Below are 22,316 nucleotides of genomic sequence, written 5' to 3' on the forward strand. Positions count from 1 at the left end.
AGCTGGATGGAATCATCCCTCCCTGTCGCAGCCACAGGTGTGGAGGTTCTGGGAACCAAACTGATGGGGCCTAATGTCTCTTCTTTGTTTTCCAGGAGCCAGAAGCTCCCATCTCGTGCCTCCTGAGACGTCTTTGTTCCAGGACCCAGGTGATCCTCAGGTGACGAGGTGACGAGTTCTCACGTCCCATTCCAGGTACAGTCTGCCCACCTGCACCCCAGCAGGATGGTCTCCTGGGTGCTAGAATGTATTGTCCGTTTAGTCCTTCTGTTGGCTGTTGACTTGATAGGTTAATGCACAGCTCCACCCTACATCATTGTCTTCCAAAGCTTATAACTACTCTGCCTTTTTAGAGTCATCTAGCTCTTCAGGCCCATCCACTCAACAGAAGACAGGCGTGCCTCTTTGCTTTTGTGGTTTTATTGAATTTCTACATTTCCTTCAAACAGAACTTGCAATACCCTACAGATGGCAAGGCTTCCGAACACAGGCCCCCGGGCATGCTGTGGAGAGATCTGCCGAAGCCTGCCCCTCACTCCTGGTGTAGATGCCGGGACGCGGCGCGGTGCGCAGCACTTGGCGGGAGCCCCTCTGGGCCGGGGCTCCTGGGCCGTCCGTGCAGGCGTGCAGTGCGCTCGCACCGAGGCACTGTGCTGCGGTTCTGCCTCTGACTCTTGGGACCTTCGCGCTTCTCAAGGTCAAGGGCTGGCTCCAGTGTCCTTCCTGCTCTCAAGCTTTCCCCCTGCTCCTACGCCCTCATTCCTTGGCTTTTCCCTCTTTTACTTAGGGATTCTCCTGTAGCTTGTTCTTGGGTTCAGGAGCTGTAGTGATCTGCTACAGGTTGGTGTATTTCAGGCGGGTCCTTGGAGCCCCAGAGTCCTGAGGGGGCCCAGGAGCCAGGCAGGGAGGGCTGGGGACGGTCAGGTCGAGCCCCCAGGGCGCAGTGTCTCCCGTCTCTCTGTGTCAGAGTGGCTCCAGTTTTATCTGATTCTCACATTTGGATTCAGCCTAAGAGGCGGTATGGGAAAGAAGGATTCTACTATTAAAATAGTTAAAAGCTATTGCTCCAGTTATTTTTTGATTAAAGTAACAAGTTCACCAAGTTTGGGCACTTCATTGTTATTGTCACTGTTTTGTGCATTAAAAAAAATGGAGGTAAAGTTTTTTCAGGCGGGTATGTTTATAAAAGAACCTCACCTGACGTTTCTCCCTCCGTCTCACATTCTTAGGGTCCTCTGGGCCATTCAAATTCTTAGTTTCAAATATAGCTATATTAAGAATGCACCCATAATCAGGGTCATCATCAGAGGGACTTTGTGGGGGATATGGCCCATGACCTTTGCAACAGGGAAGCATCTTCGAGCCGGCGGCCTTGAAATAAGGAGGGGGCGGCCTCCCCATGGCTCCTACTTCATAGGGAGGATCCCCCCTTGTTTATGAGGCTGTTGGCAGCCTTGTCAGTGTCAGGAACAAGGGTGCAGGGTTACCAGGTGCGCTTTCCCAAAGACAGGAAAACTGGATCCTTGCCGGCAGGGATGTGGGAGGCTATCCCCGGTAGTGCCAGAAGCCGTTGTAGACCTCAGATGTCCTTTTCTTTTCTTCTCCTTTCAGAGCTTATTTAGTAAAAGTGCTTAGAGTGAGTTCATTCTGCACTCTTCCTCCTCTTCCTGCAATAGTCAGATGTGTCTCTGCTGTCTTACCAGACTATTTTAGAACCTCTTCCTGTTACCTAATACCAGGGCTTGGTGTGCGGGTGTTGCGGGGGGGCGGGTGGCGGCGGAGCTGACTGTTCACCTCAGAGTGAAAAGTCTACATCAGATCCGTTTCTCGGATCAGGATGCTGTGACCAAATGCGTGAGGAAGCCATCCGTGGTTCTTAGGCCCTCGGACACGTGTCATGAACTGCACCTAAATCAGGGGAATTCACAACCTACTGGAAACCACCACAAGGTCGCCCCTTCTTGAGTGAAGGGATTCTGACAAGGTGCCAGCTGGTGACTGAGGTGGTGTGCCCCCTGGAGGTTTTTCGGTCTCTGGCACACTTGTTTGTGCTCTTTGGCTTATCATTCTGTCTTCCTGCCCAGAGGCCAGGCAGCTTGGTTCCCTTCCCTGCAGTTTGATCAGCACCTAGAAGGGCGGGAGGCGTAGAGTAGGCTTCAGGCAAATATTTGCTGACTGGATAGATGGTTGCTTTCGTTTTCCTTCCCAGGCTGTGTGCATTCAGCACCGGGGCAGTGCATGCTTTATCTTTGTAGCTCCTGTAACTCCCAGGAGAGTGGCACACGGCAGACATGCGAGTCTGTGGAAAATGAAGTAATAGTCATTTAATGCATGCCATTCTTCTAGAGGAGGAAATTGCTTTCAGATCATTCAGACTTCACCAAGAAAAAATAGTTTCAGGTCAAGAAAAGGTTAACTCTTCCATTAAAACAGAGGAAGTTAAAGAAATGTTGGGCTCTGGTTTTTAGCTCCTTGAAGGTTTAAAGAGAGAAATGAAGGCAAACTCACTCACTATCTCATGACTGTTTGGACCATGGAGGAGTGCTCTGTCACTGCATAACAAATCACCACAAACCCAGAGGCCTAAAACAACACACATCTATTGTTTCATTGTTCCTGTGGTCAGAAGTCAGAGCACAGCTTGGCTCATGAGGCTGTAGTCAAGGTGTTGGCTAGGGTTTGGTTTTCGTCTGGAGGCATGGCTGGGGTGGAAACTGATTCTAAGCTCTCCCAGGTTGTTGGGCAAATCCATTTCTTCATGGTTGTAGGATCCTGGGGCTCCGGCCTCTCGCTGGCTGACCTAGAGGCCACATCCATTGCCATGTGGGTTTTCCAGACGTGGCTGTTTGGTTCATTAAACTGGCAAGGAGAGGCTGCTAGCAAGATGGAGCCGGATGTAATGTCACATAATCGCGACTGACATCAGCACGTTTGCCATGTTCTGTTGACTGGATGCAAGTCCCAGTTCCCACACACACTCAAGGAAACACCAGGAGTAGATCATGGGGCCACCTTAGAGACTGCCCACAACCGATCGCCTTTCCTTACTCCTTGAAAAGTGATTGCCATCGGCTATCCATTTGTGTGGAAAATTGTTTTGCTCCTTTGTTTTTTCCAAAATGATCCATGATTTTAAATCTTTTAAAGGATCATAACTCTATAGGGTCCATTCATTCTTCTAACCAACTTGGATATCCTCCGTGCCTTCCTGACCCTGCTGGGTGGTGGATGCCCCCAGAGTGCTCACTTCTCCAGCAGGAATGTCAGCTTAAGTTGCTGTTTGTGAGCTGCTTTAGAACCCGGCTGCAGTTTTGTCGCGTTGTTTGTAGAGGGAAATGTGGTCCTGAGTCTCAAGTGACTGACTTGCCTGTGAACTTTTAGAAGGTTAAGATGCCCTCTCAGTAGTTTTTTCTGTGGCAGTGGGTATTGTATAGAGCGTTATTTGGGGCCTAAGTTGTGATGTCTATGGTTACCCTTTAAAAATTCCTTAAAAACAACAGAAGTCTGGGGGCGCCTGGGTGGCTCAGTCATTAAGCGTCTGCCTTCAGCTTGGGTCATGATCTCAGGGTCCTGGGATCGAGCCCCGCATCAGGCTCCCTGCTCAGCGGGAAGCCTGCTTCTCCCTCTCCCACTCGCCCTGCTTGTGTTCCCTCTCTCACTGTGTCTCTCTCTGTCAAATGAATAAATAAAAATCTTTAAAACAAAACAAAAAAAACCCAAAACAACAGAAGTCTGTGCTGTGTCTCCTCATTCTCTGAAGATGTGGAGCCTAACTGTCATAAAGCAGTCACCAAAGAAGGGAGAATTGCAGTGAATGGCAGGCTGGATAATTGACTGTCTGGGGTCACATTCGGGTAGCATTCCGTAGGGGACAGGCTGGTTACAGGATTGCACTGGAGTCTTCCATAAAACACAGCGGGTGGCACTGCCTGTGACAGAGGACGCATCGGGGGTCCATCCCTCATGATAAAAGAGCCCCTGCGCACCGACTGCTACTGTCTTATCCAGTTCAAGGAGCGACACTTGTCCAACTTCCTGGGCTGCTTCGTCCCCCTGACGTCAGCCTGACCCTCTGGCTGTCCTCCGCCGGCCTTTGGTGCTTCGCTTCAGCATTGTGCAGTGCACGGCCAGAGAGTCCTTTCCGACCGAGAGAAGCACGTGCTCTGCTGTAATAGAGACTGTTCTGGCCACACATACCAGGGGGTTTCCTCCAAGTATATTACATAAGGTAGATGAGTGCAACAGGTATGGACTTCAACAGGTAAGGTGGCCGACCCCATGAGGAGGCTGCAACGTTTCTTTCAATGTTTACATGCTTTTCTCTTTGGGATGAGGGCTTGAGATTTTGGCTACCGGTAAAGTATCGTTTACAGGAAACAGACCATAAAATGCAGCATTTCCTGCTGAGGGATTATTTGTGCATGATATATACCACATAGATAATTCCCATGGTAACTGTGGGTGTGTGGAGTCTGTGTATCTCCGGGCTCTTTGAGGAGGAAGCTGAGACCGGGAGCAAATGGCAGGTAAATGTGAAAGATTAGAGCCTTTGCTTGCGCAAAAGTGATTTATTAGTCGGATTAAAATACCATGCTCAAAGGCAAACGTAATTGGTTTGCTCCTCAAAGAAAGAAGGCTGAGCCACGAGCAGTCAGCTGTCCCAGTGCTGTCCTCCAATCTGTCCTTGACAGCAAGACCAGATCGGTCCTCCCAAGATAATATTTTTGTGATGGCCTTCCTTCACTGAAAAATTACACGTCTGAGTGTAAAACCCTCGGCTGGCCATTCAAGGCTCTTGTAAATGTCCCGCCCTCCTGCTTCACTGCGCTCACCCGCTTCCCCCAGGTAGTCTGACGTGCGTCCTGGGCGGTTCAGCGGGCCTGTGCCTTCCCACCCAGGTCACCTCGGCTGTGACAGGTGAACCCCAAGACAAACTCGTGTCCCTCATGGGTAAGCAAAACATGCCCCAAAACACGCACGCCTACAAGTGTCTCTCTTTCAGCTGCTACCAGCTTCTGAAGAACCTCCGAATCACTTCCCCCCCCCCCCACCCAAATCTCTTATTTGGAACCCTCGTTGCCTTTTCTGGTTTCAGTCTAATTCCCCAAATGTGATACAGACTTAGGCTCAGAGAATGTGTAGGAACAAGGCTGGTGGTAAGAGGTACGACCAGGTCTGCCTATGACAGATCCTTTACTCGTGGCTGTCTTTTCCTCCCCGGCTGCTTGAAGCTTGGCCGCCATCATGAACGACACAGTAACTATCCGGACCAGGAAGTTCATGATAACCGACTACTTCAGCGGAAACAGATGGTCATTGATGTTCTTCACCCCGGAAAGGCAACAGTACCTAAGACAGAAATTCAGGAAAAACTAGCCAAAATGTACAAGACCACACCAGATGTCATATTTGTGTTTGGATTCAGAACCCATTTTGGTGGTGGCACGACAACCGGCTTTGGCATGATTTATGATTCCTTGGATTATGCAAAGAAGAATGAACCCAAACACAGACTTGCAAGACATGGCCTGTATGAGAAGAAAAAGACATCAAGAAAACAGCGAAAGGAACGCAAGAACAGAATGAAGAAAGTCAGGGGGACTGCAAAAGCCAACGTTGGTGCTGGCAAAAAGTGAGCTGGAGATTGGACACCAGGACTAAAGATGCTGCAGTGGCTTTATCTGTGGTGATTGTGCAGATTTTTCATGAGAGGATCAATAAACTAAGAATGTTAATGTGAAAAAAAAATAGCTGAGTATTGACAATTTCATTTGGTTCAACCTAATCCTGCATAAAAGACTATTTAATATGTGTCCATGGCTTATAGCACTGGAGGTGCTATTCTGGTCCCGGAGGTAGGGGTTGCTACAGGTTGTGGAAGAATTTCTTCTTTGTTTTCTGGGTCAGCCCTGAGTGAATTCCTTTCTTTTCACATTCACTTTTGGAAATTTCCAAATGTGCACAAATGTAGGGAGAAAGCATAATGAAATGTACTCAGTTATCCACATCTCCCAGATACTCTTGACATGGATTTAACTTGTCTTTGGACCTTTATGCCTTGCTTTTTTTCCACTTGTTTGTTGGTTTTAGTAGAATATTTCCTTCCCTTTAACTCAGAAGCAGTCCACACTCATAGAAAAAATTGTCAAAATGCAGGAAATAAAAAATGTCCATAATCACCTGTTTAGAGACAACTACTTCAATTTCCCTTCCAGACCATTTTTTATCTAAGCTCATATTCAGTATGTTGTTATTATTTCCCAGGGATGCTCTTTCATGTTTTTTTTGACACTTTCTCCCTGCTTTTATCAGGGATGCAGTATCTCCAACATAATGTCTAATCCATCTGCTTTGGCCTGCTCTTTCTTCCGCATACTTTTCTAAGCCTTGCTGTCTGTATGCTTTCCAGAACTCTCCCTGAAGTCTTGGTTGGGCCCTGCAACCCAAACTATTCACCATTCCTCAGTCCCAAATAAAGCTCCTATTACCTCAAAGCCCGTGGGTCTTGGCCAGAGGCTGGAGGGAAGGAGGTGGATTATGTTAATTTACTTCACTGTGTGAATAACGAATTGACTTAATTTTTACAGAGGAATTGTCATTTAACCTTGTGACTCTTTTATTTGTAGGACCAGGTGACACATTAAGAATTGTCGGCAGCAGGGAGAATAAGTTTGGTTGAAGTTGAGTTCGTTTGGCACCTGGCATAGAGTAGGGTTTCTGGAATCCGATGACCTAGGTTCAAATCCTAGCTCCACCAGGACATACTATATCTGTGTGTTTGTGTGTGTGTGTGTGTGTGTGTGTGTGTATATAACCTGCTGTCTAAACTCCACTCTTATTCTCCTGAGGGGAGTAACAGTTGCTGTTGTTGGTCTCTGATGGGGATGAAATGAACTTGAGTGTGTTTCTGTCGAGAAGCTGGTGTAGAATGTTGGTTGTTTCCAGCGGACCCCAGCCCTCTGTGAGTCTAGTCTGTTCTCCAGCTCAGTTCAGGGAGTTGGACCTGATTTTTCACAGTTTCTTTGTCTACCTTGGAACCAGTACATTTTCTAGAAATTCCAGGTTTTTTCACACAGTTGCTTGTGACCATGGGAAGATGGGGAAGCGTGGAAATTTATTGGGGCTTGGGGTCTAAATCCATGAACTGCCTGGGTTTGTTGAGTGAATGCATTAGTAAATGAAAAAATAATTGATCTGTGAGTGTGCAGTGAAAGATCAGTTTTGTGTGGAATCCTCTGCTTTGCTGTAGGTCCAGATGTCAGTTCTCCTTGTGCTTTTTGAAAGAGGATGGTTCTGGAAGGAGCCACAGAAAACTCTGTCTTTCAGGATACTTTAGAGGCCTAGAGAATTGAAGAAGCAATGTTGTGGTAGTAAGTCTGAATTCTAATCTTAGGGGAACTTTATTTAAGACATTTCTTTTCTATTTGAGAGCCAAATGTGTAACAGTTTTTAAGGCCCAAATGAAGTGCTTAACAGTTCATATGATGCTGACTTTATGAAATCTCCCACTCCTTAGGACCAGGCTCCTGTTTGGTTCTGGTTAATCAACATTGTACTGGAGAGGCAATGGCAGGGCTCCCCTGGACCTGCCCACAGAGTTTGTAGATCACTTGGCTTCAGATTCCAGATACAGAACATTTTCGTTACATACTGCAAAAGTAAGTATGATTAAAGGCATGTGTCGGAGGAGCTCTGAGCTCCTGATAGAATGCATGTTTTTGTTGTAATGCATTTCTATACACAGGGCCAGGGCATCTGTCCTGATAAAGCACAGCCTTCCCTAGTGATGGAAACTCCATCCAGAGACATAACTACTGTCTGACCACATCCTGCTGGCTTAAGGAGGAGCATTTCTAGATTGTAGCTGGGTATCTGGTTTTTGTGAAAACGTGCTTAGTATTTCTTCCCTGGCTTCTTCCTTATATCATTCTTCAGTTTGAATAAACAATATTGAAACGATCTGAGTGTAGCTAAGTAGACAGCAGGATCTGTGGCAAAGCCTTCGGTTAAAGATAGCCCTAGCGACGGGAACCCTTTGCTGATGGGGATTGCCTGCCTTCGGCTACCGGCAAGCAGAGACAACTGACAAACAGATTGCAAATGGAGATTTTGAAAAAGAAATTAGTGCCTACTGGTGTGGCTTTAACAGCAGCTCTTTGCATTGGAAGATTAACGCATTTGGCTTCTCAGTGTGTTCCTTTAATGCATTATCTCATTTGACCCTCACATGTACCCTGCAATGATGGACAGCAATACTGTCTCATCTTAGACGTGGAAACTGAGAACCCAAACACTGACTTAAAGATAATGAACTTGGACCTTACAAAACCCCAGGCTGAGGGGCGCAGGTACTCAAGCTGTCCCACTGTGGAGTGGGGAAACTGTCCCTCAGGGCGAGACGGGAGGTGGGGACAGAGCACACCCCGTGACAGAAGGTATCTGGGAGGAAAATGGGAACTGTTTCAAGGCTTTGTAGATAAGAGTATGTTGCTTAGGTTGGATTTTAACTCAACTGATGACTTTTTACATTTCTATTCATTTAGAGAAACAGAAATGTACTCTTTAGTAACTCAGACCATTAACTATTCAGTTAACAAAATCTCCTTTGATAGAGAGAGACCCTCATAAGTTGTTGATGGTAATGGTGGTGATTACCTAAGATGAAGGTCATTTTCCTGTCAGCTTCCTAAATGGAAGTCAGCCGGTTAACACCAAGTGTCCGCTGTGGGTGCTATGTAGGATATGGTCCTGTGAATACGGCCCAGTGCCCCCTGTGTGCTGGGGGACAGAGGAGGGTTCGGATGCCGCTCTCCTGGTGGGACACACAGAGACCCTTCCCTCCGCCAGTCAACCCTGCCCCCTGTCCCTGCTTCTTTCCTGTACAAGCTCTCCACACCCTCGGTGCCTGTTCTCCAAACCTGCAGATCCCGCTTCAGAGGACGGTGCAAGGCTTTGGGGCAGGAAGACTTGGGTTCGAGCCCCGACTCCGTCTCTCACTGGCTACGTGCTCTTGGGCAAGTTACCTGGGAGAAAGTCACCGAAGTGACTTGGTTTGTAGTGGGCTGGGCATCATTCATTTAAAAAGTCTTCGCACGTGGTTCTCTTGCACACCCAGGGTTGAGAATGACAGAGTTCTAGTAATGTTGGGTTTCCTTATTTCTGGAATGCAGAGTATTGCCGGATAGATAAGGTGGTGTGAAGATTAAAAGAAATATTTTATCTAAGGGATCTTTCATTTGGCTGATGTCCCAAAATGTTAGTTGTTATTAATTATTACTATTTGTTTTCTACTTTAAAAAGTTAACGCATCTCATTACAGATATTATGACAAATATAGAAAAGAAGAAAACAGCCCGTAATCTGAAAGATAATCTCAGTGTGTTGGTACTTTACATACCCTCCCCCTCGCCTACATGCTCATTGGGATAAGAAAATGTGCTTTTTTACTTGATATTTTCCCAGGGCATTAAAGCTGTTGAAAACACTTTTCTGCCTGCATACCATTTCGGCAACAGATTTGCACATGACAGATCTTGTTCTAGTTCTTTGATTAGTATGGCATTGTCCGCTCTCAGCCCCCTGGGTGATTTGCTTGGGCCTCTGTGAGGTGTGAGCTTGAGGGGTGGTGGCACCACTCACAGCCACCATGGAGCCTGGCTCCCTGCGCCTTAGTGCTTCTTGCCTGGCTGAGAGGCCCTTGCTGTGCTCATGGTCAGTATCTCCATCCCTGTTTGCCTTGCTCTTTGCCATTTCTGCTTTGGAAGCTCTCGGAGTAGTTTGTTGTTCCCTGGCTGACTTCCCAACCTGTGGCTGGAAGCTGTCCTGCCCTGGTGGGCATGCGTCTGAGGTGGGTCCCCATGGCCTCCTCCTGGGCCTGTCCCTCTGTGGCTTGGAAGTCAAGACTGCGAGGCAGAACCTCTACTTTCCTGCCTCCTTCTGCTCCCCTCTGTCCACCAACTCTGCTCTGCTGTGCAGACTTAGAGCTTATGGCCATGTGTCGGGCTGTACACATTGCTATCGATGGGACCTCAGAGGCTTCTGGCAGCCTTCTGCATTTAGCTCTGTGGAATCAGCAGAAGGAGGCAGGTCTTGGGCGGCAGGGCTCCTGGGGCTTTTTCTGATATGGCCAGAGTGTTAAAGTCACTGAGGTCTAGAGGTCGGGTGGACACCGTGAGGGTCGGTGATCACACTGGATCTTGTGCCTGCGCCTGCCAGTGAGAAGCACATTACCTGTGGCTTGTGATAGAAAAGCATAAAGCATCTTTATAACTGAGGTTTCCAGTGGAAGCAAGGAAATGCATAGGTGGGCTTATGGACTTTATGCCTCTGTCCTTGCTTGATGCAGTCACGCCTCTTTTCCCCATGAAAGTACAGGTGTCCCACACTCTTTAAAGGTTGCATTATGCCACTTTGCTGTTACAAAGACCTACCTGTTTTTTATTAACTGAAAGAAATTGGAAGATTTTTGCTTTTACAAAAAAAAGGCAAAAAGCTAAAATGGCGTTCAGCATTTGTTTTACAGCGAGCTATTCTAGAGGCTGCTCAAATCCGGAGTGTCCAGAGCCATGCTCCTTCCCCGGGGAATGCACTCAGCATCTCAGCGTCAAGCCACCAGGGCTTTGAACTGTGTCTGTGGGCATCTTTATCTCCATTTACTTGGTCCATCCTTTAGCAAGATTTGTCCTAAGGTGTCAGAAAAGCCTAATAGAGGTGATTTTTTTGGGTCTGGGAACACTCAACAAATTTTCCATATAAATTAATGGTTGTTTCTTTGCTTTACACCATTTCATTCGTGAAGGGTTCCATAGCAACGCTCTACTTTCAGATAGCGGGGGGAGGGGGGTGGGGTGGGGGGAGCCTGAAGTGGCCTTTGAGATGGCCAGTTAGACCTTCTCCTTTGGAGCTCCATCACCTGGTGGGCCCAGCTCTTGGAGCTGTCGTGTGTGCTTACCTCTTCCCACCCCGACACTCTGCTGTCTGGGGTGGGACTGTGGGTTTATGCATTTCCATAAACCCTGGCTGTGTCGAGCACAGGGCATCAAAATAGATGTGAGATCAGTGAGCTTTGGTGGGATTTAGTGTAGGTGTTGATCATTGTACAGATTCCTCCCCACAAGAAAGGATAACCTAATTTTCGGGTAATGCTTTCAAAACGATTGTGGCAACTTTCTGCATAAACCCCAACAGCAAGAAGTCCGTAACAACCTGCCATTGCGGGAATTCTAACGGTTCGATTAGTTTTACACAGATGAGTATTCTTTCGTCTCACGGTTGGTTGAAGGACCAACTTTGGGGTTTCAGCATGAATACAAGTGGTGGCATAATGGATTCAAAATCCTGACAGTTGATGCCACTTGGAGAATACAGTTTTACGCCACTTCTAAGGAGACGGAAAGAATACTGACTATTTCTTAAACTTAAACCCAGGACGAGGTGAGTATCTCATTTTCAGCTACCCTGCTGGAAAGTAGAAACAGCTCACTGGAGACATGTGCCTTCCCTGGGCTGTCCGCTCCAGGCCTCCCAGCAACATTTCCAGCGTCTTCCAAAGGAACTGAGCCTGCCCTTCCCCCAGATAGCAAGCAGTAACCAAGGCACTGCCATCACGTTGTATGCCAACTGCACTTTGATAATAAACAATAATAAAAACTGAAAAAGAAAAAAGGAAAGAAAAGTGACCAAGGTAAAGATAGTAGGAAGTTGGTCTCCTGTCACGGTCCGTTCTGTGCTCCCCCCGCAGTGGTTCACAGAGCGTTTCCCCCTGGCTGCTGGGGGCGACGAAGGGGCGCAGAACTATCCCCAGAGCAGAGAGCCACCATGTGCCTATTTAAGAGAAATGAACTGCTCCTGTCTAGGCATGTTTTGTACTCAACAAAGACTTCCCTTTCCACATTGTTTGAAAACCAGTATCTGTATCTACAGTTATAGAATCCAGTAACCTGCCCCCTTACCTCGAAGAGGGTGCTGAGCCTCTGGTGTTAGGGAGTGAGTTCTTGGAGCCGGTTTTTGGCTGGCGGGCGTGTGCCCACCTGGTGCTGACGGTACACGGGCCTTTGCAGCCCGCCCACCGCAGCCCTGCACGTCCTGGGGGGTCATTTCGGCCTGCTGTGGATCACTGGGCTCCCGTTCGCCTTCTGTTCTAAGGAGGCTCAAAAATGTGTTTCTGGCACATGTCTGGGCTCCAGTAGCTTTTGCTTCTGCTCCAGACAAGAGCGAACTTTTGAGAAAGGAGTGTAAATTATGGACCGGCCCTTCACAGAGCCCGGGACAGACTGTGTCTTGTCTTTCAGAGGAAGGCAGATGGCTCATCCTACCTAGCCTCCTGGGCCCTTGGGTTGCTGTACTCTGTGAAGCCGAGGAAAGAAGATGCTCTTTAATTGCACTGTCTTTGCCTTGCCCTGGCTTTTACTGTTTGGGAGAGTGAATGCACTTACTTTAACCAGACTACACACAGGAGGGGGTGGGAGCAGGTAGGCACTCTCTAAACGTCAGCGGCATTTACCAGTCAGGTTGAAAACAGTGCGAGTCACAAGGAGCTTTCCCACTCTGCTTGCCTATAAGATTCCTGTCTACTTAAAATACTCCCCTCTCTGCCAAAAATGATGTCGAGGAGTGATTTTACAGGGATTCTGCACATCCCCTAGCATAGCCTTTTCTGCCAAGGGTTTGCGTTAAAATGTTACATCTTTAACTCATTATCCAAGCCATTGTTTCCTGAAAGCTTTGTTAGGATTTACAATCTGACTTGAATAAATCCAGTTACATCCCGTAAGGAAGAAAAGAAAAGGAGGAATTACACCCTTGCCTCTCTCAACAGTGCTGGGGCCTTCCCCAGGCCCTGGGGCCCCGGCAGGTGACTCCGAGCCTCATCTTGCCCCAGGTATCACTTATGGCCTCGCCGGGGCGCCCCGGAAGCAGGCCATTCTGTGGCCTGAAGCAGACTGGGGAGCCTCTGGTCTCTGTGCTTGTTCTTCCCTCATTCACAACGGCTGCCCTTTTCTGCTCCTATCACACCCTCGTGTCTGGGGTCTTCCTGCTGCCCTCCAGCTCCACAAATAATGTCGTCTTTCCTCATTTCCTCCCCACTTCCTCCCCACCTTACAGCACAGTGATATCATTTCCTTCCCACCTGGAATGCCAGAGCCCTCAATGAGCACTTGGGCCCCCGTGCCTTCCGAGCTCCGTGATCTGGTTTGACCCTTGGCTCTCCCAGTTATTTTTCCTCATCCTTATAATGAGGAGATCGGAACACATGACTGTTATTCCTAGCTGAAAACTTCTGAGTCTTGAGAAGCTTTTTTTTGTCTTCTCTTGGCCGGTCACGTGAAGTACAGAGAGGCCCACTCCAGTTCCTGTGTGACCACACAGAGGGTCCTGGTCAGGGTCTGGGGGCGGGGGGTTGCCAGACCACACTGTACCGGGTAGCTGAGGCCACGAGGTGTGGGTGGGCAGTCAGGTGTTCTGGATGATTAGGTATGGACTTTGCTAGATCTGCCATTCTCCATTTAGATTATTATGTTTTCCAGTGACTTAATCGTAGCAAGGTTAGGTCAATTGATGATCAAGATGAAAAAGCAGTGATACTTTTTTCTACCTCAGTAGCCAAAAATCATGATAGCTTCTCTCTGCACATGCTGTTTTTTAAAAAAATAAACTCTTTAGTTCAGCACAGTTTTAGACTTATAGAAAAATTGTAGGGATAGTACAGAGAGTTCCCATAGACTCCACACCAGCTTCCTCTTTGGCGAGCACCCTACATTAATGTGGATGATCAGTTACCGCTAATGACCTGGTCCCCATACGACTAATGCCCATACTTTATTTAGATTTCCATGGTTTTCCTCGGGGTCCTTTTTCTGTTCCCGGATCCCATCCAGGATCGCACATGACATTCAGTTATCATGTCTCCTCAGGCTCCTCTTGCTTGTGACAGTTTCTTGGACTTTCCTTGTTCCTGAGGTCCTGACATCTTGAGGAGCACTGGTCAGGTGTTTTGTAGAATATTCCCTATCTGCAATTTGTCTGATATTTTTCTCATGATTAGATGGGGGTTACGGGTTTGGGGAGGAAGATCACAGAGGTCAAGTGCCCTTCTTGTCACATCCCATAATCAAATGTTTGTCATTGTGGATCGTGGCCCCTGGTCAAGGTAGTGTTGGTTAGGTGCTGCACTCTTTTCTGCCCTTTCCACACAGGCCTCTGTGGAAGGAAGTCATGTGGGCAGGCTACTTACAGCTGGGGAGCTCTGTTCCACGTCTTTGAGTATGGGCGCTGGCATCCTGGCCCCCTCAGGATGAGCTGCCCAGGCAGGATTGGCCTGTGTATTGGCGGACAGTGAATGGAATGCTGGCCTGGGGTGCAGTCCGTGGTGTGCACTCATCCTGGGGCCCGCGCTTGGCTTGCCCCGGGTGACACGGGTTGGCTGACTGAAGCTGTTGGTGAACAGGAACCCTCTCGTGATTCGTGCTCAGAAGTGGATCCTCTAGCGCATTACGCTAACATTTTAGTCCAGAAGAAAAGGGCTTCCTGGAGTAGTAACAGTTGCCAAAAACCCTGACTTATAATAATTCAGTATTTTTTCTGCTCTGGACCTAACTCTGTGTTAACGTAAAAGTGGAAGCCGCTTGGTTCTTGCCCTCAGGGGGATCCCAGAAAGGTCTAAAAAAGCATTGCCATTGCTATTCAAGGCCTCTGGGTTTTAATAATTAAAATATGGTTGGGTTTGCCTTCCATAACATTATACTTGGAATAACATCTTGTTTTTTTCTGGGGAATTGCATGGTTATCATGGGCAAGAACAATGTCATTAATTTGTATTTCTCATACTGTGTAATTTCTGCCCATAGGAGGCTCTCCCTTAAGAGCTGCAATAAATGTGGACACTCAGAGATCTCAAAGTCAGGGCCACTGGGGGTATTGGCCTCCCGGGCAGTTCTGTCTATGCTGGTTAGGTCTGAGATGGGTGGAAGTCATAGGCGGATGTTCTGACAACCAGTTGTGGAATTCTGAGATTTAAACTATTTTAGCCGTCAATGACAGTAAAGGACATGGTGGCTGTCTGTGTTGTGATAAGAGGGGGTTAATGGGATGAAAGGCAATAATAAACACTTTCGTTCTTTTTCTCTAGCAGAGTTGAACAGCACAATGGGGTGCAAAGTTCTGCTCAACATTGGGCATCAGATGCTGCGGAGGAAGGTCGTGGACTGCAGCCGGGAGGAGAGCCGGCTGTCTCGCTGCTTGAACACTTTCGACCTGGTGGCACTGGGGGTGGGCAGCACGCTGGGTGCTGGCGTGTATGTCCTGGCTGGAGCTGTGGCCCGTGAGGATGCGGGCCCCGCCATTGTCATCTCCTTCCTGATCGCAGCGCTGGCCTCGGTGCTGGCCGGCCTCTGCTACGGCGAGTTTGGCGCTCGGGTCCCCAAGACGGGCTCAGCCTACCTCTACAGCTACGTCACGGTCGGGGAGCTCTGGGCCTTCATCACTGGTTGGAACTTAATCCTCTCCTACATCATTGGTATGTCCCAGGAGGCCTGGAGCCTGCCCCCTTCCCCCTCTGCTCTTCTCACCTCCAAGCCGCAGGCCACGCTCTCCTTTGCTCCCCGAGTGGACTGAGTCTAGCTCCTCCCTAAGATTGGCCTCCTCCCTTGACTATGGTACACGTTCCCTTTCCCTTATTAGGAAAGGCAGGGGCTGCCTCGGGGGTATCACTGCTCCTTCTGGTGTGTGCCCCTGTTTTGAATGATAGGTGCAGTGGACTGTTAGTGGGGATGAGCCAGGCCAACAAGGAGGTCAGTCCTGTGAACATAAGAGACGTAGATTCAGTGGGATGTTCTTACTACTTAAAAGGAGTGTAGTCCCTTTCAGTATTTTTGATTACTGATTACTAGAATAAACATAGCACTTATACAGAAGAATTTGGGAAATATAGAAAAGTGCAATGCAGAAAGTAGACATTGCCCAATCTGACAATCCAGAGAAATTGTTATTCATTCACTCATTCTTTCAACAGATATTTATTGAGCCCCTCCTCTGTGCCAGACATTATGCTAGGTAGTAGGAACACAATGGGAGAAGAAGACAATCTCTGTTCATAAGAGTTTAGGGTTCTAACTATTGCTAATATTTTTGTCAACTTAAATGTATATTTTTTGTCCAGTATGTCTATTTATAAAACAATATATAGTAAACATTTTTCATGGTATTAATGGTTTTTCCATAGTAATATTCTAAATGATTGCATATCATTATATAGTTTTATATACGTAGCATACTTTTTTGGATGTTCTTGTGGGGTATTTAGATTGTTTCCAGTTGTGTTATTATTGTTATAAACAGTTTAATGTCATTTAATGTCTTTGGGCATAGCCATGATTTTTTTTCTTTAAAATAATCTAAGAAGCAGAATGTGTAGTCAGTGGGCTTGCGTATTTTTTTTTTTTTTAAGATTTTATTTATTTATTTGAGAGAGAGAATGAGAGAGAGCACATGAGAGGGGGGAGGGTCAGAGGGAGAAGCAGACTCCCCGCTGAGCGGGGAGCCCGATGCGGGACTCGATCCCGGGACTCCAGGATCATGACCTGAGCCGAAGGCAGTCGCTTAACCAACTGAGCCACCCAGGCGCCCAGGGCTTGCGTATTTTTAAGGTCCATGTTGCCTGTGATCCTCCAGATGGCTACGGGCCCCCTTTCTCACATACTTGCTGACCCTGGGCACCGGCATTAAAAACAAACAACCAACAAACAAGAACACTCAAAATATAAAGTCTTCTTAGTTTGGTAGTTGAGAAAGTATTGTTTCTTTGATGTTATTTGTATTTTGGTTACAACCGAGGTTGAACACATCAACTTAAAAGAGACAAACACCTGAATATAAAATAACCAAAGGATATGAATGGCCAATTCCTACAAGTAGAAATGTAAATAGCCACTAAACATTCCATTTATATTTCAGCAAGCTTTTTGTAATATTTTCAAAACACAGTAAGATGTGGTAAGCAGGTCGCAGTGTGTTCCTGTGTACCCCATACTGAGAATGACATAGGGGACTGTGTGCAGCCCGCTGGGACGCAGGCCCCCAGGGCTGTGGGGGCACCTCCTGCTGCTTGCCCAGGCCAGCTGGCGGAGGGCTGCCGCCAAGCTCTCTGAGCAGCACCTTCCCTTTCTTTCCCGGAACCCATGGTACCTAATGACTGCCAGCATAGCTTATGCTTCTAAGTTCGAAAATAAAATTCATAATAATTTTTTTTTTTTTCTTTTCAGTACAACACTAAAATTTATAACCACAAATGCTCATGTAAGCTCAAGTCTCTGAGTGGGAATGTAGCTGTTGTACATGGGCTGTTATGTTCCCAGAGGATCTGCCTGGGCATAAAACAAAACCTGAGCAGGAGTCGCCCTCTGCTTCCAGACCAACAAATGAAAGCTGCTTTGCCAGAATGCTGTTTGCTTGTGTGACTGACTCGTGCATGTGTTACTGTGGGGGATTCTCAGCCTTAGATTTTGGGGAAGGGCAGTTTTTCTCAGCAAACATGAGTTTTGTTAAAGCTAGTTTTCAAAGACGGGGAGTGAGGGAGGCCAGGAAGGAAGGCCAGGCAGCCCCACTCACCCTCATGGTGGGCTTCAGAGCCTGATCAGAAGTGAGCCGGCCTCTGTCAGGGAGGGGAGGAGGCCATTTTCCTCCCCTGGACTGTGGCCTTGATGGACAGAATTCATAATAGCCTGGATGCTGAGGATGAAGAAACATGGTTAAATTTTTGAGTTGTTGGACAAATACTTGGTATGAGACCCACTAGCAATATTGAATCTCTGTAGTTCCTCTGGGCAGATTGTGTGGATGACCCAGACCACAGTCACCAGCAAGGCCCCCTTTGAAAGTAAAGGAAAATGCTATATGTGAATATTGGAATTTTAGTAACATTTCCTTGAAAAGCAGTGACTTTATTCAGGTTAAAAGAGAGAGCATGCAGTCAACAGTTGTTGGCATTTGGGGTGCTGTGTCTGTGATCCTCATGGCGGGGGGTGTGGTACGAAGAGGAGAAGAGCTGGGCTGTCTGTGGTCAGGCACTTGGGGACCTGGTATGAGCCCAGGTTTGGGCACAGAAGAGCAGAGCTGGCTGGCGCTGGCTCTGGGGTGACCACGTGACTGTTGCTGACGGGAGGGTCAGCACGTGTGGATGTCCTTGGTCCCTTCTTGCTGGGAGAACAGCATTCCCTGGTGGGTGGGGACCCTCAGCTTTACTGTCAGGAGGGTCTTGGAAGCTTCCTGAGCCAGACGTCTCAAGCTGCCCACCACAACCCATGAGTGGATCATGAAATCAACTTCATGGTTTGCCACCAGTATTTCTTTAATAATGAAATAAAATAGGTAGAGTTGAATAAATATCACCAGCGTGCTTCTCAGGTGGAAAGGTTAATAGCACTAGTTTGTGAACTGTTTATTATTCAGTTGTATATTTGGAACATGGTACCCATGCCCATATTGGGTTGTGATGGAAAATGTTTCTCTCCGGGCCCGTGAAGGCTCCCCAGCCTTGTCACTTCACTGCAGGCACTAATCGAGCCTCGCTTCTGAGCTAGCACAGACTGGGGTCCGGCTGCCACCACTGAGTCCCAGCGCGTCATCCGTGACCCCCGCACGGAGGCTGCAAAGTTGAGCCCGATGACAAATATTGTTCATTGTTTTCCTTCAATTTCCTCTGGTGCGTCTGTTTCATGGCAGGTACTTCAAGTGTAGCGAGAGCCTGGAGCGCGACGTTTGACGAGCTGATTGGCAAACCCATCGGGGAGTTCTCACGGAAGCACATGGCTCTGAAAGCCCCCGGAGTGCTGGCCGAAAACCCAGACATATTTGCTGTGATCATCATTCTCATCTTAACAGGTAAAGCCACACAGCGGGACATGTCCGGTTGGAGTGAGGGGCCTGAGGTGCCGGGCAAGTTCCCATGGGGCCTGTCTCTAACTTTCCTCATTCTCCTTTCCCCTCCTTTTGTTTCTTTCTGTAATGAATGCAGACATCTCATTGGTCTTAACGGCTTCTTGTACACACAGGGTGGGCCCGTTGAATAGCTATCAAAGCTGCGTGTCATTTAATTTAAAAAGAGTCTCAGGTGTTTGTGCAGCTGTTTGTAGAGTGGGGTTTTGTTAGTACGGCAGGCTTTTTGTACAAGTGACCCAGGAATACAAATTCCCTTGACTCAGTGGAGGACCATTTGGAAAGGAAAGTGGCATTCTTCAGCGGGGAACATAGAGGGGAAGAGGTCGATCTGGCGCACCAGTGTGTGTGCCTGGGTGCTGGAAAAGTCTTGGATGGTTTTGCACCTAACAGCCATCAGAGCGCCCATTAAAAATGTTTCACAGGGCGCCTGGGTGGCTCAGTTGGTTGAGTGTCTGCCTTCGGCTCAGATCATGATCCCAGGGTCCTGGGATGGAGTCCTGCGTTAGGCTCCCTGCTCACTGGGGAGCCTGCTTCTCCCTCTCCTACTCCCCCTACTTGTGCTCTCTCTCTCTCTCTCTCTGGCAAATAAATGAATAAAATCTTTAAAAAAAAATGTTTCATGACAGAGTCACGGGTACAGAATTTTAAAATTCCAGGTAGTTTTTGAGCACGGCTGAGGGCAGCTGCTTCTTAGTGACGTTTATCTGTGTCCTGGCCTCTAGGATGGGAGCTTTGTTCCATGTGACACTTAACTGTATAAGCATTAAGCTGAATGCAGATAAATTCCCCTTTGAGATTAGAAGATCTGGATGGGTTTTTAAAACACCATGCCTTATTTTACCACCACGTAATTGAAATCATCTTGCACAGGCCAGTCTCAGCAGTATTTCTGGTCCAGCTGGCTGGAACATGTATCAGAAATTAAGTTTGCACTGGGGAGATTTTCATAAACATGAGAGGGAGGGACGCCAGAGAGAAACAGAGCACACAGCACGAGGAGGTGTTCCCTGCGATTAATTGCTCACTTCCCTTCTAGCACCTTCATTTCGGAATTGAATCTATTGTGAAATGCATTTATTATTTTAAGTGTGTAAAATGTGCACCTGGCAGGGCAGCAGTCTCAGATCATAAGTGGTGGTCACCTGTTACCTGGACACCTTTCCATGTCTCTTTTCTTCCCCAGCCGGGAGTTTAGCCACAGAAGTCCCCAAATGGCACGTTTACCCCCGGGTGATCGTGTGGCCTAAGCCTCAGAGACAGTGTTGTCATGTGGCTTCTGTGTGTTTCATCACTTGGGTCTTTTTAATTTTTTTATGTGAGTTTATGATCTATAACTTGTCTAGCTTAGACATTGTTTTACGTGCACTGAGTCCGATGACGAACCTCATGGTTCGTGGTTCCATAATCACAGAAAGTTGTCATTGCTCATACCGCTAACGTTGCATGGTGAATCTGAATAATTTTCTCATCTGAAAAACCCTCATTCTACCAACAAACTGAGCCAAATGTCTCCTCCTTGGAGAAAAAAAAATCCCACTGCCCCCTCAGGGGAGTCCCAAGAAAGTATGTTAGTGAGGGGAGACGGTGCCGAGAGAGGCCTTCTCTTCATCCCTGGGAGGGGCTTGCATTCCAGGGTGGTGGGCTGTGCTGTTCCCCATCGCTGCAGTCCTTTGGTGCCCCCTGGCTGGCATCCTCAACTCCAGAGGGGGCCTGCAGGGCCAACTTTGATAGCTTTGTGAACCACTCCGTGGACTTTGGTTATTTTGATCCCTGCCTCTAGAAAGATGATTAATTCAGCCCCATTCCCAGAGGCTCACAGAAATCTTAGGAGGTTTGGTGCCGCTTAGATTCTTCTTAAGTCACCCTCTCATCCAATCCCTGTCCGTGTCCCAGGAAGGAGTCACCTGGCAGAGTTCACACCATCAGGCAAAATTTTCTTCCTTGTGCACTTTCTCAGGACTTTTAACTCTCGGTGTGAAAGAGTCGGCCATGGTCAACAAAATATTCACTTGTGTCAACGTTCTGGTCTTGGGCTTCATAATGGTGTCAGGATTTGTGAAAGGATCGATTAAAAACTGGCAGCTCACAGAGGAGGATTTCCAGAACACATCCAGTCATCGCTGCTTGAACAAGTGAGTTGTTTCTTCTTTCTCTCGGCATGTGACAGTTGATTCGTATTTGGTACTTAACAACATACACATATATTAGGGGTTTGTAATTGGCTAGAACACTACATGCCTTTTTAAAAAATGTAATTTCAATTTGAATTAATTTTTTTGTGCAGTAAAATAGCGGAGGGTGTTTTTTTTGGTTTGAAATTTGTGTCAAGTTTCATTTCCCTGAACTCGACAGTGTATTGTCTGATAAAGGAAGGTATTCAGGAAAACAAAATCTTCATTCTAATTCTAAAACTGTATGTAGTTGAAGATCGTTGTCAGACTCACTAAGTAATCTATTTTCCTCATATTCTATTTCATGACCAACCTCTGAATTTTGTATTCAGAAAAGATTTTCTCTGCAAAATCATGGTACTATCACTTGATTATGACATGCCTTCCTATTAATAACATAGATGGAAGAAGAAATACGTGGGACTTTTATCACAGGCTTTTATCAGAGGTTTTCAGAATTACTAAAGTATCAAAATGTGATTATATTAGTCTTTCTCGCACCCTCGATTTGGGGTGCATCAGCCCTGAAAACCAGTGGCGCCATCTCCCTTATAGTCTCTGACTCAAGACACCCAGGATTGGAGGCAGGTGACAGGCCAGCTCTTGGACCTGTGCTTTTTTAGGACCCTCAGTGATGCCTCATCAACAAGCTCTGATTATCTAGAAATCAAAAGCCAAGCAATTAGAATGTATCTTTTGGATCTCTTTTGGTCAGATTTTTCAGGTGAATCTTAAGGTCCTAAGATGGAGAACGGGGGTGAGATTTTGTCTGTGATTCTGTTGTATTTACGACCAAAGGTTACACAGCTCTGATAAGGAGACCCTCCTAAAATGCAGTGGCTTTAAAATGACGTCTCAGGTCCTGATGTGAGTGGACCAGGTTGACTGGCCAGCGTGGCTGCACGCAGGCTTTTGGGGATCCACCAAGTTGTTCCGTCCTACCCTAGGATGTGGTCCTCCTCTGCATGGTCAGAGCTGGGCTCTCCCAGAGGGAAAAAGGGGTATGGAGGAGAGTGTGCCCAGTGCTTTCAAGGGCAGATCCAGAAGACACATGTCCCTTCTGCCAACATCCCACTGGTGAGAATCCAGTAGGTTGCCACATCTAGCTGCAAGGGAGACTGAGAAACGAGGTCGTCCCATGCTGGGGATCCGAGTGGTCACACGTGAACTTGGTCTCTGGTTAAGGCCCAGCCATATCTTACAGTGGTCTGG

At 47.4% G+C, this 22,316-nt stretch overlaps 1 protein-coding gene and 1 pseudogene across 4 annotated transcripts in view; both read left to right on the plus strand.

Moving 5' to 3' along the window:
- LOC135363852 (small ribosomal subunit protein eS24-like) overlaps positions 1 to 7,503 on the plus strand; it is a 44,968-nt pseudogene extending 37,465 nt beyond the window's left edge.
- The window catches only part of SLC7A1 (solute carrier family 7 member 1), an 86,373-nt gene that overhangs the window by 37,465 nt on the left and 26,592 nt on the right, over positions 1 to 22,316 (plus strand). The window contains exons 1-5 of one of the 4 annotated variants that reach the window (XM_045869261.3): positions 91 to 195; positions 7,517 to 7,658; positions 15,128 to 15,514; positions 18,718 to 18,876; positions 20,891 to 21,065. In XM_045869261.3, the coding sequence (XP_045725217.1) occupies positions 15,145 to 15,514; positions 18,718 to 18,876; positions 20,891 to 21,065 (704 nt within the window). In that variant the 5' untranslated portion in view covers positions 91 to 195; positions 7,517 to 7,658; positions 15,128 to 15,144. Of the gene's footprint in view, positions 1 to 90; positions 196 to 7,516; positions 7,659 to 15,127; positions 15,515 to 18,717; positions 18,877 to 20,890; positions 21,066 to 22,316 lie in introns of those variants that run through there. The other 3 variants (XM_064586264.1, XM_045869259.3, XM_045869262.3) reach the window with 3 other exon arrangements.

This window comes from Mirounga angustirostris, unplaced genomic scaffold (genome assembly GCF_029215605.1).
Source record: "Mirounga angustirostris isolate CCGP_5_RB_7025 unplaced genomic scaffold, mMirAng1.0.hap1 SCAF_3, whole genome shotgun sequence".
NCBI lineage: Eukaryota > Metazoa > Chordata > Mammalia > Carnivora > Phocidae > Mirounga > Mirounga angustirostris.